Consider the following 21,149-nt stretch of genomic DNA (forward strand, 5'->3'; position numbering starts at 1 on the left):
TCCCGACCCTATCTCGAGATCCAACTTCCGACTGTGGCTAGAGTTACTAGGGACCTCATTCCCGACCACAACCTAGGATCCAACTCGAGACCTGACCCCTAAACTCGACCCTGACTTAGGACCCGACTCCCAACCCTGACCCAAACCCACTCCGAACCCCAACCTAGGACCCGAGATCCAATTCGACACCAAATTCTGACCCTCAAACCCGTTTCCTGACCCAACCCAAAACCTGATTCTCGACCCTGACCCTGATCCCGATCCCGACCCGATGATTGCTGACCTCAACTTGAGACCTAACTCCCAATTATAGTATTTTTTCAAATTATAATGTTTTCAGGTTCGGTTTCATATTATTTTTCCAGATTATACCTACATGTTCTTGGGATAATATTTTCTTTCTACAAATCAAACACAAGAAAATAAATAAGAAGAGAAACTATTTTCAAAGAAAATACTTTATATGAAAAGATTTTCCTTCATACCAAACACACCCAGCGTCAATATAGGATTTCTAGACAATTGGAGTAAATAGAAAAATCCCAAATATGGAATCTCAGCTCAAATTTTTGACAACTATAGTAAAACATTGCAGTAATGGCAGATCCTGCCGCAAAAACTGCCTTGTACAGTAAAATTTAGACTTCAGGTTACAACAACAGAAATTGATATTGCAAGGTACATGTACCAAATCACTACAAACAACACTCGAGTTGAGAAGCATAGATTGCTACAGTGGGAAGATTTCTCATCTCAGCAGCAGTGACTAACTATTTATTTTCCTCTTCAACTAGGTTGATAAAATATACAAACTCCAAAGCTGCACGGGGTAACTATGTATAGACGAGATATTCTCAAGTTGTTTCACTGATCAAGTACAACTTCTGACCATCAGATATCATATCTATATCAAGAATTTTACCTGCATCTTCTGATAAAATACAAGAGCCGGATGGGAAATTGAGGTGTTCCGAAGATGCAGTAACAAGCTCTTCCATACTAAAAGGTACCCACAGTAAAACACCATGTTTCCTGAGGTCCTTGGGCTCCCATGGGTGGAAAGGGAATATTGTACACTTACGAGGGTGCTTTTTTCCTGTTATGCACAGAGATTATATGGTTAGCAAGCTTGAAACAGCTTAGCCAATAAAATTTTTAAAAAATGATGATAAGTAACAATCTAGCCAGTGACAAGAGAAACTTTAGTTGAAAAGAAGTTACAGCCCCTGTTGTTGTTGTTTTTTTTTTGGAAGAAGAGTAATGATTCATGACTTACAGGTAATAATGAACATGAAGTTAAAGCTTTTCTTGTTCCTCCTCAAGTCACTTTTTACTGTTTATTGGCATTTGTTGTAGGTCACTAGTAAAGGGAAAGCAAGTGGAGCAAGGGAGTCTCCCAGAGAAAATAAGCAGTGGTACCACAAAAAGGGTATAATTTAATCTCCTAAAGGAAAAATATACTCCACTGCCCTTAGTGACGGCGTTGCTTCTGCAATACCTGAGATCTCGTGTGAAACACTGGGGAATTCCGATATTTGAGCTGATATTGCTTCTTCCAGAAGCTTGATCAACTGATTGTTTCCACTTAGTCTAGCTTCATCCATTGGAGTATTTCCCCATCTGCAACATAACAAGTTTCCTTTAAGTTTTAAGCTGCTAGCCATACTTGCAAAATGAGTACAGATATGCACAATTCAGCTAGTACAATGTAATGTTTTGAAAGAGTAACCACGATGATCTATTCACCTCGAGTATCCTGAAAACTTGAAGGAAAGAAACTACACCAAGCTCAAGAAAAAAATTGACTAAGCATCTAATAATCTCGATATGGAAACAAAACTACCACTGTGACCAATGATCATGTATGATTCAAGGCATTTTCAGCTTGAACTGGGATGGACTTGACAATAATCTCATCTAGGTCATCAACAAGTTTTTTTAAAAAAGAACAGGTTTCACTAAAAGAAAATTGTGTCAGGATTTTCCTCACATTTGAGAAGTCATTCTCATTCTTAATTCGTCTCTATCTCATTTAGTTGATGACAGGAAAAATAGAAAAAGCAATTAGTGCAACTTTGAGTTCACTGATGAGAAAATTCAGAAATTTATTCTGAAAGCATTCATTTTTTACATGAGGCCTCATATTCTCAATATTTCATTCTTAATGCCTAAGGAAAAGGGAAAAGATCTATTTCCCCATTTCACTGAAGAACATAGATAACTTTCTCACATGTCTAAAAATAAGCAAAGTGTTAATGTGATTTCAAATCGATTGGGTATCATATTCAAAATTAGCAAGAGTAAAAGTTAGATATTAGCTGTAAGGATAATCATATATAAAAAGAAGATTGTGACTTTATACATGTCACGTATGATAAAAACAAAAGTTGAAAACCTTCCAACCACAAAACGAAATTTTGAAAAAGAAAAAGAATAAGAAAGGTCCACAGGTAAACCTAATTATGCCTTGGCTATATGAACCCTCACTATCCAGTTCACCCCATTTGGAATCAGATGAAAGATTCAAACAATCATCAAGAAAAAAAACTACTCCCCTCAATGAATTCTCCAAATACTGGTAGCAACAATATAAAGTCAATTTTTATGACAAAGGTTGCTTGCTCTAAATTAAAGATTGCATACCCTTAAGGAAGTGACTACAGTAATATAGCAATAAAGATACAACTGGTACCTGTCCTTTGAGAAAACTGAAGCACCAGCTCCCAGAAGCAATCTCGCCATCGCGAATAATCCTTGAGAAGCCGCTACGTGGAGTGGTGTTCGGTGATCATAGTCGTTGGAGTTTGCATTAATACCATTGGACAACAGCCTTCGTAGTAGATCTGAATCCCCTTTTGTAACCAACATACACAAGAAGCTACCAACATTTTCAATCTTCAAGAAGGCACCTTCCTTAACAAGTAATGAAGCAACACGATCGTGTCCATTCTTGATAGCTTCAAAGAGCGGTGTGTTGCCAAAGTTGTCTACTTGGAAAAAAGCATGAGTAGTAAATATTTGAGAACAAGGAAGTTCACCGGTCAAGTACAGGTTTTAAAACCCACCTGAAGCATTGAGATCGACACCTTCTTTGATAAGGAAAAAGGAGATGTCTTCATATCCTCTGGATGCTGAAAGATGCTGTTCATAAACAAGCCTTGATTAGGAATAAGTTTCCACTCTTTTAAAATTCAGCCTTCTTTTAGGATCATTCTCTTTGTTTATTTTTCTTAAAGACAGAATCAGTATTTTGATGGAAGCAGCATCTGAACTACAACCAATAATACCTGCAGAATTTCAATCTGGAATTCCTTATTTGTTATAACAGCTAAATACTACCAAACCATGCTGCACGATTTACAAATTTACACGCTCAAGAAAGACATTCATGAGCTTGGAAAACAAACAACTCCATATGAACAAAGAGTTAAGGTCCACTCACGGACTGATAAACATTCAAATGGCTTTGATTTCACAATAGTTTAATGGTTACTCAGAAAATAACTTCCTTTAAAATAAGCAACTCGCTGAAATATCAAAAAGTAATGAATCAGAAAAACTATATGTTTCTATTAGTTAAGATCATACCAGAGGTGATCTTCCATCATAATCTTTCTTGTTGGGATCAGCTCCAGCTCGAATCAGACTCTTCAGATGGTGCAAATCACCATGATAAGCTGCACTGTTCACTTTCAAAGCAAGCTCAGCCTCTTGTTTCCCGATATGGAATGTTATATCTGACTCCAGTTGCTTCACACGGATATCAGAATCCTTTCCCTGTCAGTTAATATTGCTTTTAGACCTTTTGAGTGATTAAGTACTTCTAATGCAAAAAGATGCTAATTTCTAAAAGGAAAAGAACAATTAACATTTATGAACTTACTAATTCAGATGTACTTTTCTAGTCAACTTTTGTACTACTGCCAAGAGAGACAGAAGCAATAGGTGGTATGAGTGGAGAATGGCATGCTGCCCAAGAGAGATTACCTCTAGTAAGTTCGTCAAGATTCTTTTCCCGTCATGAAAATAGATCTCCAAAATATTTGAAAATGACTGCTTATCAATCCGTATGAGTCTGCATAGTTCACAAACACGGACAGTATATGGTTGTGAAATGTTGCAAAGAATGGATATTTCTCCGAACGAGCTATTAGGCTCAAGAAGAGCTACTGTCTCTTGTGACCCATCTTCTCCTATACCAACTTCTTCCTGGATCAAAATAATCACAATTAGTCTCACAATATTCGCTACAGCTAGATGCCAAACATGAATTGATAAGTCAGCAGTTGTAAGATCTGCAGAAGTTTCGGAGCAATGGGAAACTAGAGAACAGGTATATTGTATTTTTCTCTCCTTTTCTAGAGTTTCTAATCACACCATCACAGTCTAACAATTTCCTAGATCCGGTTAGAGAACCAAGCCCATAATAGATCCAGAACTAGTGATATTAATATGGTTTGGAGACCTCTAATAGGATATACATTTTCTAAGCCACAAATGAATATAAGCTTATTATAACATAAAAGGTTGCGTCATAGAAAATGCCAAGCAGCAATAATAAAAATAAAAGAATTACCAGGACACCATGACAGACAAAATAAAGTTGGTCAACTACATGCCCCTGTTCCATGATCACTTCTCCTGGGAGGAAAAATTCTTCACGCACTCGAGTTACCTGAAATTTTTTCAGAAAAATCAGCTCCTCAGCGCTAGATTTACTTTTTTCTCTTTGACTGGGACCAGTAGGAACCAAACAGAAAGGTGTGAAGAGGCAAACATCCAAAGGTATACATTAAGAGAGTAGAGAAGAAGAATGCATGTCGAATTGTTTCTAAATTCAGCAGAGTGTGGCAATGCAGGTTGATTTGACAGAAAAGCATGTCTACATGCAGAAAAAACCCATAAAGTTACCTAGGACCATTTCACAAATATGTTCTCAACCTAGGATCCCAACCTTGTATCCTTGGGTGCACATAAAACATGTAAATTCATTAAGCACGTTGAAGAAGTAAAATGTGCTATACAATTTAATTAAGCAAGCGAACTTTAAATAAAGATGAATTATGTAAGCTGTTCACAAGATTCAGAACATGAGCAACTCTGGATCTTAGATTTATAGCTGACTCATTGTGGAACATATGGTGTGGGACTATTTTATTTCCTGCTTCATTAGGATCAATATAGCAAATATATAAGGATCTTATTAGCCATCAGTTTCTAGAGGTTGTGGCAAAAAATCTCATATAGTATCATGGATTTCAACTAGAGTGAAAATGAAACAGATCTCTTCAGGAAAAGGACACAAAGACTGTTTTAAGATTAAATAAACAATCATTGACAAAGAAGATAACTTACAATTTGACTTATGAATTCTGCGGAGCACTCCCTGAAAAGAGGAATATTTTCAATGCAGGACTGATATAAAGTCTGGGATATCTGCAAAAAGGTTGAAGTGCTTGTTACAATATTGCTGAAAAAATGTTATATGCATCAGCAATGAGAAGGAATGGTCAAAACAAAAGGCAAGAAAGATAACGAACTTTAGAAGGGCTAACAAAGATGGTTAATGTCCTTTCTGACAACGAAATATTTTCCCAAGTCAATAACCACCCAACCAAAATAAAACCATGAATACTGATCTTGCTTCTTTTAAAGTCATAATGCGTGATGGTTTCTACCCTGTGACGGATCCAGAGGGTCTCTGTGGGTTCAGCAATCCTATTGCTTTATGCTCAAACCCAATTCACAATTCTGAAAAATAGCAAAACCAAATAATTGTTTTGACAATGAATGCTCTTTCACAATAGAATTGAAGAACTGTAGCGAAATTCCTTGTTGCATAAGTAGTGAGCTGCACGAATGGTGTCAACTGCCCGACCACATACATATACATTTATTTATTTATTTATTTTGTAGATTTATTCTTCTGAACCCACGGCGTGTAGATTATAGGTCCGCAACTTTCTTAACATGTCAGTATTCTCTCCATCAGTAACAAAGGAAAACAAACTTATAATTAACTCCTATGGTCCAAATATAGCACCGTAAATTGAGGAAAACAGAAAAGAAACCACAGTTCAAAGAATTCAAACTAGCTGATTCTAATGTCCCTGAGTATATAAATTTAATGAATATAGAGCAAATTGCACACATATGAAGATTTTTCCTTTTGTTTATTTACCTGGGCACGAATTGAGATGGGAAGGTCCTGGAGAACGGCTCCATCAGTGTAAGCGCATTCATATTGTAATCGCAAGTGATCTTTAATTTGATTACGAATATCCCTTCCGAGTCTATTTCTGTTCATATAGTTCATAAGATCTGTCATTTTGTCCCTGTATCGCACAGTTTTTGATCCCTTGACAATCAGTGCTGTCATGTTACCAATCAAGTAAGCACCAAGAATCATATCAAAAGAGACATAAACCATTACGAATATCATTTCCCTCAGATTGACTGCATGTATGTCACCATAACCTGTAGGACCGAAAGACGTCTTCTAACATTAGTAGGATGTGATAACATATCCAGAAAAGGTATAAAAAGAATGCCATGAGGGGAAGAGAATGGTCAAATTAATAAGTAGCATGAAGAAGGAAAAGAAACCTTCCTCCAAAGCATATGAGTACCGCTTCAAAACAAACAATTTGCTTCTTTTATATATCCTTCAAATAGTTTCTTCTGGTTATAATAATCCCATTACCCAAAAAAAAAACAGTTTGGTCTGTCCATTCACAAAAAAGAATCTTTATGTTAATCCAAAACTATGTAAAAGTAGCATCAACCTTATTCTATATTTATCTGTCTTCAATAGCATCTGTGCTCTCTTCCTATTCTTTTGTTACCTATTTTCTTTTTTATCTTTTTCTTGGTGCAAGGAGGGGATGTAGAAAAGATCACATGCATGGTACCAGTGATAGATTGACGTGCACGGTCAATTATTCAATATTTATGACTACTCATCTTTAAACTGCCAAATTGATCATATGTAAATAAAGATAACAGGAAATCTCTAAAATACGATTGAGATCGAGTGAGTGACATGTATTCAGTTCCAATAATAAGCTCAAAACATGCATAAATACTGGAATAAATGGATAAGGGCAATTATTTAGGCAAATCAAAGGGTATAAAGCTTAGAGCTACCTTTAGAGGATTAAAATAGATTGAAAAGCGTGCACCTAATCTAACAAGCACTACCACTGTTTACTAAACGGTCATCATACTACCAGTCAAACCTCATGATTACTTTGTAATTTGTACTATGTCAGACCTGCAGTTGATGATACGTTTATTATTCAGACATCTGATTCAGGTATTTATATATCCTGAACTTACTCTAGTGGACACAAATTGGAGGAAAAAGGTTTCAGTTCTAGTCCTGGTTATAGAATGCCACATGTTGAATTTCAACTTCAGAGTTTTCTAACTTTATAATTGTCAAATGAATTCTAGAGTCATAACTTATATCATATGATATAAATTATAAAATAAGAACTATCTTGGTAGGCAAAATGTCTGCATCCTTCATTTACAAGTACTAACTAAAACAACAGGTAGCAGGAGAAAAGGACAGAGGCAACTTTTAAAAAAAATGGGGGTAGGGAAGGAAAAAAGGACAGAGAACTTGACAGCAAAACTCTTCACCTTGTTATCCCCCAAAATGGAAAGGCAGAAGTAATCTTATGAAACTTAAAAAATATCTAGGAAAGAGGTAGAGCTGTCAATATGGGCTGGCCCAACCTCTCCGGGCTAAGTCTATACAGGCTTTGGAACTTTACGAGTCCGGTCGGGCTGGCCTATTATTTTGGCGGGCCAAAAAACAGTCAGCCCAACCCACAACTATGTGGGTTACAGGGCGCGCCGGGCCAATCCACTTTTTTTAGAAGTATAATTTTTACAATTTAAATTCTAATTTTAAATGTTAATATAAATATCGACAAGACAATATTACATGGTTTTTACTACTTGTTAACCAAGTCTTAAATTCATAAATTAAATAATCTTGGGAATACTTAATAAGTTTGACTTCAAGTAAAGATTTGGTTGTATGACTTCCATCTGAAATCATTGTCATTTTATGTAAATATTTTGGATACAACCGTATAAGAAAATATTTTTAATATTTGGGTTTTTGAACTTTGTAATATTTATATGCATGGTTTAAGAATTTAAGTTTGGACTCCTCTTGTTAATTTTAGTATTCTATTTTATATTATTTTTTATTTTGACCCATGAGCCAGCCCAACCCACGTTGCTCAGGTCCTACAAGTTAGCGGGCTTATCCGGGCCGGACTAAAAAAGCTCTATGCTTAAATGAGCTCTAAAAATCTTAGCCCAGCCCTATCAAATCACGGGTTGGGCCGAGCTGGTCCAACGGGCCCAACCCTTATTGGCGGCTCTAGAGAAAGGGCAGAGATCCCAGCCATAAAAATCAGTACCAACTTTAATCATGGATTGTTGCTCAAACAGTCACAAAAGACAATTAACTATGAAGAATCGTTTAAGTCATTTGTAACAACTTGTGTATTGTGGATTCCATATTGTTAGAATGGGTTAGAGTCCCACTTCAGTTGGGAAATGGATGGTGGTTTGCTTATATAGACTTAGGCACTTCCCAGTTTGCTTTTGGGGTTGAGTCAGACCCAGTTGTCATGTTGTTCCTTTATTTACATAGTATCATAGCAAGGTTCATCCCAATATGGACTCCCGGTCCACAATCTAACTAGGTCTAAGTGTGAAATGGAGAAGTGGTTTGCTTATATGGATAGACAATTTAGGCTCAGGTGTCATATCTTTACACATATATCATCAATCTTCTAATTTCATCTCCAATATAATTGGAATATATTTTTCAAATAATTACAAGGGTGAAAGTAGAAAGAGAGCAATACACATACCCACAGTTGCCATAGTGACAATTGCAAAGTACAGAGAAGTTATGTACCGCCTCCAGAGATCAATCTCTCTAAAGTGTGAATAACTATAATCGCCCAGGGTCAAACTCCCAATCCATGTGTAGCCTTCTTTCTCTTCCGGCAGAGTAGTTGCCAAAAAGTAAAAGATGCAAGCTGCTGTATGCGTGCAATAGAGTTCAACAGTGATAAGCTTCACAATCCTAGTGAAGAGATAATTGATCCGAATATCTTTCTCCATCTTCTGGAAAAAGTCAGTAACCCTGCGCACCCTGCTTAACCTAATCCATACAAGGTATCTCACTCCCTCTTTTTTGCCAGAAGCCTGATTATTTCATACGGAACAGCATTAATAAGAAAGGCATTACTTGGATCAAGTATCTAACATAAAATGCCGGTATCAACTCATTTAAAATTTGGTCTTCACCAAGGGTAAAACTGATAGGAAATTAAGTAGACAAAAGAGCTGCCACTCCATTGTCTTTTTGGCAAGAAAGTTTTCATTTCTCTTTACTGGGTTTGCACTGAAGTTTATGAGAAAGGAGTATATCAAGACAAGTGAGCTTTATCAATTTATTCAAGAATTTTATGCCTCTGAGCCTCTCAAGAAAGGATGCTTACATATACAAGCTATGAGAATGTGAACAAAAAGAAGTATCAAAACTAGTTGGACAATCTCCAAAAACCTTAAATGGAAGTCACACAACACGAGTTTCCTTCCTCCTTAGTGTTGTTTTTATCATTATCACATTTTCTAACTGCTAAATACTTGTTTGCTTTGCATGTTCTAAAACATTTGGTGGTCTCCAAATTAAATAACAGATTGACTGATTAAATTGTGCTACAAAATTAAAAGCATGATCATTATTCTGATAACTCTAAAAGCATGATGTTAGAGAGAGGATTTAGGAACGAATATAGTACCTTATAAATGTTATCCCACGGCATGCAACTGAGAACATCCAAGATAAAATGAGATTTCAAGTACCTGCAACGAGAGAAATCAGCTAGTATACTTAAAGGCATACATTCTGTTGCACTTTTCTTCAGTGATGAATTCAGAATTTAGATGATGTGTGTTTTGCAAGATATATATCCTACTTTATATATATTACTTGTTTTTTTACATGTATATAAAGGATTTGACCTGAGACACTAGGTTCTGCTGAACTTGCATAGGTACCGCCATTGCCCCTCCTGTGCAAATAGTAAGGTAGAAGAGAGAAGGGGACTAACCGAAGAGCAATAGGGGTTCGTTTATACACCATCTTGTATGTCTGACTATCTCTGTAGGCTACAAAAAACTGTATGACTATGTCGATAAGAAAAGCTATTTGACCACAAATGTCTAAAAGAAATAGTTTCCTGGGCAATCCATTGAAGAATGCAAACTCCACTGGTGTAAAAAAAGTTGAATATATAGCCCAAATCAGGATAAACCTATCCCATAGCTTGTACCACCTGCATCAAGTTTTCTAGATTATCAATTTTAAAACATCAAAGATATTTTCCGGAGAGAGACTTAAAGAAGGTAATGATACGAAACCACTTCTGGCACGAAAATAATTGATTGAGAAAGCAACTGATGATACCAACAAAAACTCTCATAATACAAGTAAATGTGTTCTTTCCATCAGTGAATGACATATTACAAAGGGGGAAAAAGTCAGTTATTTATACATAATTATCAAGTCAGTCCGTTTAACTTTAAAAGTTTACATTTCAACCTAAAAGATAGTAATTATATGTAAATGCTAGCAATAAAAGAGTAGTGGTCTACAAACTAAGATACTGTAACATATTATTTGCACTTATACTGTAAGAAAAAAGTGTTATAATTATAAATAAGTTAAATCTAGAAATTACATTACTCTACTATGATATATTTCTCTGTCAAAATTGAATTTCGTAAACATTAGTATTTTGCACTTAACGACTTTATAGTACCACCTCCAAGCAGCAATGCAACCCACTTTCCACTCTGTCAACCCACTAGCAGCTCCTTTTTTCCTTTCACCCATAAACCTCGTGATCGCTTTCTAATCATTGTTAGAGTGTAAATTTTATGCACAGTGTAAACAATATTTCTGTGCAATCAGAGCATGTTGGGATATATACTATTAACCATGGAATATATACTATTAACCATTACTTTGGATATAGTATTTATTATAGAACAATTGTTTATTCAACTTTAATAAAAATTTTAATAGATCATATATTCTTTTATGTGTCTATTTACTTATATAGTAAATGATTTAGTGTATAGAGTTTTAGCTTATACACAGAGGATTAAATCATCGGTTCTTATAAGTATAAATAATTTTTGTTCACAATCTAAGATGGAAATTGAACAAGTCATCGGTATGACTGTAGCACAAAATTATATATAATTTATCTTGATTATGGGAGCGGTGTAGTTCCAACTTCTTGTGTTAGTGCATTTTGTATGTATTGAATGGGACCGAATAGAGATAGTTGTTTTAGACTAACTGACAAGAACATATTCTCTAAACTGTTAAATGTACTTATATTCTTAATCTTGATATAACTATTATGATCTGTATTTATTAATTATCGTTTTGATTTATTAAGAGGTGAAATTCTGAGATGGATATGCCTAGTAGATTGGATGATAATAATAAATGGATGAAATTACTGGAAAACAATACGCACAAATCACCAAAAGTATCAATTCTTAAACTGGTTTTGACAAGTCACTTATAAATTTTTCCAAATTACCAATCAAAACTTGCAATGAAAGTCATTTATAATTGGCCTTTTGTAACTTGATAAGTGTAAACGTTTTTTATGAATATTTATTCTATAGGAACGGATATGTATATAATATCATATTTAATCGGAACAGGGTTGAATTCAAGTGTCTATTGATTTTCGAACTAAGTGTAAAGGCGTAGATGTATTTGGACAAATTATAACAATAATGAGATTATATGGCCTCTCCCCGTACTGATCTTTTGTCTTCAAGTTTTATTAGTCAAAGTGTACTTGATTTAAAAAGGAAAAATTAAAAAGCAGCAAGAGAAATGACCCAGAAGCCGTTTGAATTGGCTTATAAATTGTAAATTGCTTTTAAGCTATTTTTAGATTTTTTTGAATGTTTAGCTGACCAATTTAAAGTTATTTTATGCTTAAAATAAATTTTAATAAATAGTTGATTTATTTGGATGAACTTATTTTAAGCAGAGTTTATGAGTTGAAAACAGCTAATAAGTCAAAAAATAAATTAGTCTGCACCTACTTTTTTATTTTTAACTTATAAGCAATTTTTAATTTATAAGTTACTTAAAAAAAAAAAATCAATCCAAATAGTCTATAGGTACATTATTTGCAATTGAAACAAAAAAACTTTGTTTTTTATTGATACATTTTTTTCTGGCAACAGCTTAAGCCGCGTACACATGTTCTTGTAGAAATTTTAATTTCATTGAACACGCGACGCATGAGTTATCTTGGCGTTTTCCAGATCAGATTAATTTTATGCTGAAAACCTAGCTACTAATTACATCTAAAAAAATTAGCCTATTTAAGAAAAAATATCTTCTCTTTTTTTGGATAATTTTTTAATTCAAGCTTATTAGTTATTAGTATCTGTAGTATTATAATTACATTCTTTTATATATTATACTTTTTTTTAGTTAATTCTAAAAAAAAATTGATACGATTCAATATTTAATAATAATTTAATTTGAAAATATGTATTTTACTTTTAATGAGATGACTTATACCAATATAAATATTATGACTTATTTTAGACCACAAATTTTTAAAATCTTTTTTTTATTTAAATTCTATATCAACTCAAATAACATCACACAAATTGAAAAAGAAGGAAGTAGTTTGTTTGACATATTAAATACGAAAAAGGGTCAAATATACCCATGTACTATTGGAAATAATTTAAATATACTCTCATTATACTTTTGGGCTAAATATACTCATCATATTATATTTTCGGTTCAAATATACCCCTCTCATTATACTTTGATACAAATATGCCCTTAATTTTAACGGAAGAACATTTGAAAAACAAAAAATTAAATAACTCATTTTCAATTTTAAATATAACCCTAAATGTGAGATGTGTCACGCTAGCAACGTATTTCTTGGCTAAAGAAATTTTGAATCTATATTTTATATCTTATTAATATAGCTACATTAATAAGAGATGTGAGTAATTCTTTTTTAAAATTTTGCGTCTTATCATTTTGTAAGAAAAAAAAGACTCAAATTAGTACTTAAAAATTTCATGTATTAATACTTAAAATTATGCAACGTATTCTGCATTAGCATTTCTAGGGGGAAAAATTCAAATTAGTACTTAAAAATTTCATTTATTCCTAAAAAAATCAGATATTTAAAATTGGAAATGAGTTATTTAATTTTGAATTTTTCAAGTGTTCTTCCATTAAAATTAAGATCGGATTTGTACTAAAGCATATAATGAAATGGGTATATTTACACCTAAAGTATAACAAGAGTGGTATATATAATCCAAAAGTATAACAAGGGGTATACTTAAACTATTTCCAATAGTACATGGGCATATTTGACCCCTTTTTTGGCTTTTCACTTGATATGGAGCTTAAAAAAATAAAAAAAACTTTGAATCTTGTGGTTTTAAATTAAAAATATGTCAAATGTATTAAAATATTCTTTAATTTTGGGGTCTTAAACATATCGTGTGAAAAGTTGAAATTAGAAAGTTATTAAAAAAATCTTTTAAAATAAAATAAAAATAAGACAAATAAATTAAAATGAACAAATATATTTCATGTAATATTAATTATCCTCTGGTATATTGAAAATCTAAAAAGGAAAGTATTGTTAGTAGCAGTTAGATCATCTCCAACCCAACATCAAAATTTACACTAAATACTATATTTCGTGTAAAATTTGATGTTTTGATGCTCCAAAACAATATCAAATTTTGTTGTGAATAGTGTTGCACCAAATTTGGTGTAACACTATTCATCACACCAATTTTGCTTTTGAATATTTTTAATTAACCATAATATAAATTAGATTTTTTAATTAAATATTTCATTATTTTTATGTAATATTTTTATAATATTAATTTTAGATTAAAAAGTTAAATTTTTTTATAAATTATTTTTCTATACATGAATTTTTTTAAATTAAATTTATGTTAATTCTACTATAAATTTTGAATTGGATATAATTATAATTAACCTTCACAAAAATTAAATATGCAAAAATATAAATTGGTGGAAAAATAATTAAATATACTTTAGAATTATCGAAAATAATAACATTCAACAACTAGTAATTGATATACATAAAAATTAAAATATACAATCACTTTTATTTGTGTTATCTATTATTATGTATAAATATAATATTTTCTAGCAATTTATATTATTTTTAAAAAAATAATTTTATATTAAATGGCTATAAAAAAATAATATGAAAATTATTTATAGTGAATATTTTTTAAAAAAAATTATTTTATGAAATAAAAAATAATAATATAAAATAAATTTAGTATAAAATTTGAAACAATGGAATGGCGTTGATTTACGCTAAAAATAGGGCCATCAAATTTGGTGTTTGGGGATTATAATCATCGTCTGTAGCCAAAACTGGGTAATATATACGCAAAATCCTCGCCCGGCCTGACGAATATGACTGAACGAAAATGATTTTCTCTGACACTCAAAAGCGACAAGTCGCCGTAACTTTTTTCGCGCGAAGGTACCGACAATATTTACTACTCCTCCAGTCTTCAGTTGTAAAACTATTTAGAGCCCGTTTGGATGGGCTTAAAAAAAATAACTTTTATGTATGAAGTGTTTTTAGAATTTTAAAGTGCTGAAAGTTATTTTTATAAATAAGCAGTTGAGTGTTTGGATAAAAGTGCTTAAATGAGGAAAATTATGTGAATTTTAGGGTTAAAAGAATAAAAAGGGTAGTTTGGGAATTTAGTTAAAATATAAGGGATATAAAAGTAATTTCCATGGTCAAAGAAAATGACTTTAAGCACTTAGGAAAAAAAAAGTTAGGAATCCTAACTTTTCATTTTTGACTGACTTTAAGAACTTTCTGGCTTAAAGTTAGCATTAGACAAACACGTCCAAAAGCTGAAAAGGGGCTTTAAGTTGATTTTGACCAACTTAAAGCCAATCCAAACGGGCTCTTAATTATTACCGTTTGCAATTTACATCTCTTTAATTTAGGAAAAAAGCTCAAATATATCATTAAATTTTGAAAAAAAAATTATTTATATCATTTATTAAAAATTTGATTTATTTATATCATTTTCGTTTGAAAAAAGACTCATTCATGTCATTATTTGTTAACTGAAATGGTATAGATGAGCCAATTTTTTAACGGATGGCATAGATGAGCATTTTCTCAAAATTCAATGGCATATTTGAACCTTTTTCCGATAACCACGCATATAAAATAATTTTACAAAATGGAAAATATTTCCAGTTAACAAATAATGGTATGGATGAGCCTTTTCTCAAACGAAAATGACATAAATAAACCAAACTTTTAACGGATGACATAAATGAGCATTTTTTCAAAATTTAATGGTATATTTAAGCCTTTTTCCTTTAATTTATGTAAATGTCCTGAGATAATTTTTATGTTTCCCTCCCAATTTACGGGCTAAACACTTCATACAATAAGATATTTATATTAAAATTAATTTAAAAAATCCATTCCATTTTAACCTCGTTTTAGTTCTTTTTGTATTCATTAAAAAATATAAAATATAATTTTATTTATTCTTATTTATTAAATATTTTTTGAGAATTAAATACTATTCGAAAAAAAAGAAGCTATTTTTTTAATGTTAATGTTAAGATATAATTTGAAATCATTATTTCTTAAATATTAAAATAATTATTGTTTTGAAATAATTTTCAAAGTAAAACTATCAGTTAAATAGGACGAAAGCAGTAGATGAAATGTTTTTACACATAAAACTCGAATAATTACTTCTCATTTATATTTTTAATTTTATTCTCTTAACCTTATCGATTCAAGGTAAACAACATTGAGTTCCACTTATCCAACTTCACGTAAAGAAAGCTTATTATAAAATAAAATTATAAATATCAATTTTGTGGTTAACTCAAAATTTCTTTATTTTTTTTCTTATTTGAATAACCATGATATTCGAATTGATTTTGAGGCATCTCGACGAATTTCACAGGCATTTGTCATCTTATATCACCAGCGCTATCAATTTGAATACTCCAAAATTCTAATTTAGAATGAAAATATCTCCTACTCCACCATAAAAACTTGTTGAACTAGAAAGACAGTGAACGGGATGACGAAAACTAATACTTCGAGACAGAGAAAGGAGAAAGCTAGAAGCGTACCTGTCATCGGGATAAATGACGTAACCTTGCGAAAAGTCTTTGAGGCCATTGATGACGTTTTCCCTGCTAAACCTCGAAGGAGTTGAATCAGCTCCTAACTCGTTCTCTATTATCGCCAATCCACTGCTACTTCTCAACGATTTCATACTATCTCTCAAATCGTGCATCTTATACTCTTTTGGTGAATTTCTTCCATTCCTCTCTTCCTCTAATCCTGATCTCCTCATCGACATCTTCACAAACACACTGTAAAATTCACAGATCTCTCACTCTGTCCGAGTGTCCGTTACTCTTCTTCTTCTCACAGTAAACACAAAATCATCAGAAAAATTCGAAAATTCAGCTAATTTGGATTGATTTATCAGTGTGTGCAGAAACTGAATCGATTTTCTGCGAATCTCACTGTATCCGTTACTCTTCTCACAGCTTTAAATACAAAATCATCAGGAAAATGCGAGCAAAATTTGGATTGATTTCTGTGTGTATGCATAAACTGGAATGATTTTCTTCGAATCTCACTCTTTCCGTTACTACTCTTTTTCTCACAGTAGCACAAATCATCCGAAAAAATCGAAAATTTTGCTCAGTTTGATTGATTGATTTTCTCAGCAATGTCAAATCCGTTGAGCGATGATCTCAGCTTCCCTGTAGTGAACTTCTGGAAAATTCTTTGATGTTTGAATGAATTCACAGTAGCTAAAGAGAGAGAAATATACTGAAGATCAGTTAGAAAATATTGATTTCACTAGAAAGATCAACTAAAATTTGCTGAATCTACAGCTATTGGAAATAGAAACCTGAGATCCAGAGAGATTGATTTATCAGATGGTGAACTTTTTTGGAGAACAGGGAGAGAAGGAGAGAAGATATTTATATGAAACTCAAACTCGTCGGGATTATTTATTTATTTATTTATTTATTTTGAATTTTTAATCTTCAACTAATTTAAATTTGAATCATGTAGTGCTTGTGCCTCATTCCAAGGAAGAATTCTCTATTGAGAATTTTTACCCAAACTCGAAATTTGAGATTTTATTCAGTGCCATTATATTTTTTGATAGTTTAATTATTTAATTTTATCTATGCGTTATTAAATAATCTGAACTAGTATTATTAAATTAAAAATTGGTTGCCGTTACGTGTAATACCATACAGCCATAGCTAAGGTGATGTAATAAGCAATACATTTGTACTCATAGAAAAATAAAATAATACGCGAGTGCCTTTCCTATTTTATGTGTCTAAGATGTGATTGGACATAAAAAAAAAAAAAATATATATATATATATAAAGTAGAGATATAAATTAAATTAAATATATATAATACATCAAGTCATCAATGTAACATTGCCCTCGCTGCTAAAAATTAAATGAGAGAGGGTGAGATAGACTTATCATAGTAATTTACTTGCAATTATTTTTTAAATGATTCGATACATTTTAAAACAATGATAATAATTTGTTTGATCAAGCTTTTGAGAAGCTTAAAGTGTTTATTTTTTAAATAAAAAAAATATTATTTTAGAAAAATAAAGTGTGTTGGTCAAGTTTTTGACAGAAAATAAGTGTGAAGCAGTTTTTCAAAAATTTTAAAAATAATTTTTCCCCAAAACACGTTTGAGAAAATCAACTTAAAAACACTTTGAAAAAATTTGATCAAACACTATTATTGCTCAAAAATGCTTTTAAAATTTATTGGTCATATAAAAATTATTTTTCATTAAAAGTACTTTCGAAATAAACTAATTTTAGAGTTTTGTCAAATAAATTATTAAACTCATAATATGATAATATACCTTTTAAAAGAAGGGAAGGTACAAGTGCAATGTGATGGCTCGAGGGAATCAATGCCTAATTTACTTAGAGCCCGTTTGGATGATCTTAAAAAAAGTAACTTTTATGTATGAAGTGCTTTTAGAATTTTAAAGTGCTGAAAGTTATTTTTATAAATAAGCAGTTGAGTGTTTGGATAAAAGTGCTTAAATGAGAAAAATTATGTGAATTTTAGGGTTAAAAGAATAAAAAAGGTAGTTTGGAAATTTAGTTAAAATATAAGGGATATAAAAGTAATTTCCATGGCCAAAGAAAATGGCTTTAAGCACTTAAAAAAAAAGTTAGGAATCCTAACTTTTCATTTTTGACTGACTTTAAGAACTTTCTGGCTTAAAGTTAGCATTAGGCAAACACGTCCAAAAGCTGAAAATGAGCTTTAAGTTGGTTTTGACCAAGCCAATCCAAACGGGCTCTTAGTTATGTTTTTATCATCTCTTTTTACGTATGAATTTTATTCTCTCTCGTGAGCTAAGTACGTAAATTATTTCTAAGTGAAGAGTGATAATAAATCAGCTGAATTCAAGACATACTCTAATATGATAGGAGTAGTTACTAAATTGTGTTATCACCTCATTAAAAGTTCAAACTAGCTGTTAGAAATGTTGCATTTTTATCTACTAAATTATTATTATGTCTTAACTCTTAAATGAAGTATATTAATTTTCATATTTGGAGATTAATCTAATGAAGAATATGACTAGCTAGTAATTATCAGAGTACAGACGAAGTTACTACTAGATCCCAATTTATTTAAAATTAATTTCACAACTGACAAATAGTATCGCAAAATAGTACCTTTTCTATTTTTTTAGGACGTCGTTGATTGGGGAATTTACAATCACTATCTGTTGGATGCGCATAAGATAAATTTTACTTTAGTGTAACAACCTAAAACCCTCACATGAAAGATAAATCGCACTAAACAAGTCTCAGATGGTGAACTCGATCAAAAAAATATGCATATGATTTCAAATCTAAAACCCTATTTTAAAGATCACACATGTTCAATCAAAATTTGCCACCCTTGAGGGTATTTTTTTTAAAAAATTATTATAGATCATTTTGTAGAGTACAACAAACATAATCACATTGGCTGTTGTCTGAATTGCAAACTAAGTTTCCATGAATTGTGTGATAAACAAACAATTAATTGGACCCATAACATGGTTCTTGCTAAATTATATTATCAGGAATGTCTCATCATCAATAAAAATATATAAGACTGCTATAACTGTAATTTGTAGAGAAAGATTTAAGATTTAAAGTTTCTGAATATAATATCTATAACGATCTCAAATTAGTATCACAACAATAATTAAGTTCACAATCACATATTTAATAAATTTCTTAATATAATTATATAATTTGATTAAAAAATAATAAATTTTCTAACCGACCCTCTAAATCCTCTCCTAATAGTATATGTCATGACTACCATGTTCCACATTATTTTAAAGCCAGTGCATTTTAGGATGGCATTTCGTGCTCTAACCTTTAACAAGCTAATTATAATTTAATTAGTCACTTTCAAAGAGACGTTTCTTTCTACTTTATTTAATATTTTTGGCCTTTCTTAATATGCGGCAAACCTTGTTTATACCTTCAAGTCAAAACCCAAATTTATTCTTGATAATGTATAACAAATGTTATGATACGCGTACATTTTGATATATATGCTTATCAACCACTCCATAAGATGATGATTACACTTCTCATTTTTTAAAATTGTGCTTGTTGTAATGTTTCGATAAGTCCAAATCATGACGATAATTAATCCCAAATATAATATTACTCCAGTATGAAGGTTTGAACAGGGATTTAATTGGATTGATTTGAAAAAAAAAATGTAAATCTGGCGCCATATACTAATACGATCACAAATATTTCGTATAATTAAAGTATGATAAATTAATCCGATACGATTATTAAAACGAAAACACTGGTAAAAATGAAAACTGTAGGCTAATTATTAAGCACCTAGCTATTGACTTTTTTTCTTTTAATTTGCCTTTTTGGTTCAAATGAGCTTGTGACAGATGTTCGAGAGGTTTTATTATATTGGGAAATTAAATTTCCTCATATGGACTTACTCTATAAAAAAATCAATAAGATTACGAGACACAACAATGGCATGTTTCTCCTTAGACCTACTTGTATAATCATTTGAATATTGATAAGAGCTAGCAAATCACAACTCTGGAGCCCCCCAAAAAAAAATGGGTGATAGCTGATTATAGTCATGCATCTATTAGTAATATATGGATTAGGTATGCAAGATTTAGTTATTCATTATTACATTCTCTATTCTGCATAAATAATATATAAATTCTCTCATAACTTATATATACATTAGTTATGCAGGCTACTAAATTGCAAAATCAAACACCATAATAATTTTATAAATAAATAATTTATCTTCTAACCATACTAAACATAATATCACTTATGCAAGATTTAATAATATCCGCACAACTCATCTTAAAAAAACTACCAAACGACCTAGCTAGGAGCATAGAAATTTGGGAGTTCATGTGATTGTCAAAAGCTAATCCAACAAAACTCATTTTTTTTTCTAGACTAGCCTTCAAAAATTTCTAGGGTTGCATTGATTCAGGCACAAAAATTAATCTGCTCCAGAATGACTACTTTGCCTAGCTTATCTTTCTGTCCGCTCCCAATTCTTTATGCTTGATTCCATAATCATTTCTAAATCCATCTAATTCGTGGAAGGTTCAATTATGCGCTATATAATTATTTATTGGTGTTAAAATATGCTTGACCGTGAGGCTGGTCCAATCCAATTCTTAAATTAAGTGAGGTTTTGCTAAAAAATTTCAGCCCATTTAGGAACGAGACTTTTTAGGCTAGCTACATTTGGTTCGCCGGCCTCATAGTCTTAATCCCCAAACCTTAGAGACCAGCCCGTGGACCGTGAATTTTAAAAATATTTATTATATATATTTTAAGTAGTGTTTTATTTTGTCAAATCTTCAGCAACTAGACGATTGAAGTTATTGTAACT

General features: G+C 31.7%; 1 protein-coding gene across 1 annotated transcript; it reads right to left on the reverse strand.

Annotated features, from left to right (window-relative positions):
- Nucleotides 1–528: 528 nt before the first annotated feature.
- LOC129880775 (potassium channel SKOR-like) lies at nt 529–17,111 on the reverse strand. Its single transcript, XM_055954967.1, has 13 exons — nt 16,295–17,111; nt 10,152–10,376; nt 9,840–9,903; nt 8,901–9,240; nt 6,182–6,477; nt 5,356–5,436; nt 4,577–4,675; nt 3,988–4,209; nt 3,589–3,777; nt 3,066–3,141; nt 2,693–2,987; nt 1,499–1,620; nt 529–1,096 (listed from the first exon to the last, which is right to left on the reverse strand). The coding sequence occupies exons 1-13, from the start codon at nt 16,525–16,527 to the stop codon at nt 855–857; spliced, it is 2,484 nt and encodes an 827-aa protein (XP_055810942.1). The 5' UTR covers nt 16,528–17,111; the 3' UTR covers nt 529–854.
- Nucleotides 17,112–21,149: the final 4,038 nt, after the last annotated feature.

This window comes from Solanum dulcamara, chromosome 2 (genome assembly GCF_947179165.1).
Source record: "Solanum dulcamara chromosome 2, daSolDulc1.2, whole genome shotgun sequence".
NCBI lineage: Eukaryota > Viridiplantae > Streptophyta > Magnoliopsida > Solanales > Solanaceae > Solanum > Solanum dulcamara.

Coding starts and splice junctions, on each gene's coding strand:
- LOC129880775 (XM_055954967.1), bottom strand. CDS start 16,527: ATGTCGATGAGGAGATCAGGATTAGAGGAAGAGAGGAATGGAAGAAAT. Junction 4,210..4,576: donor TTGTCTGTCATGGTGTCCTG/GTAATTCTTTTA, acceptor ATTTTGATCCAG/GAAGAAGTTGGTATAGGAGA. Junction 1,097..1,498: donor TGTTTCACACGAGATCTCAG/GTATTGCAGAAG, acceptor TGTGCATAACAG/GAAAAAAGCACCCTCGTAAG.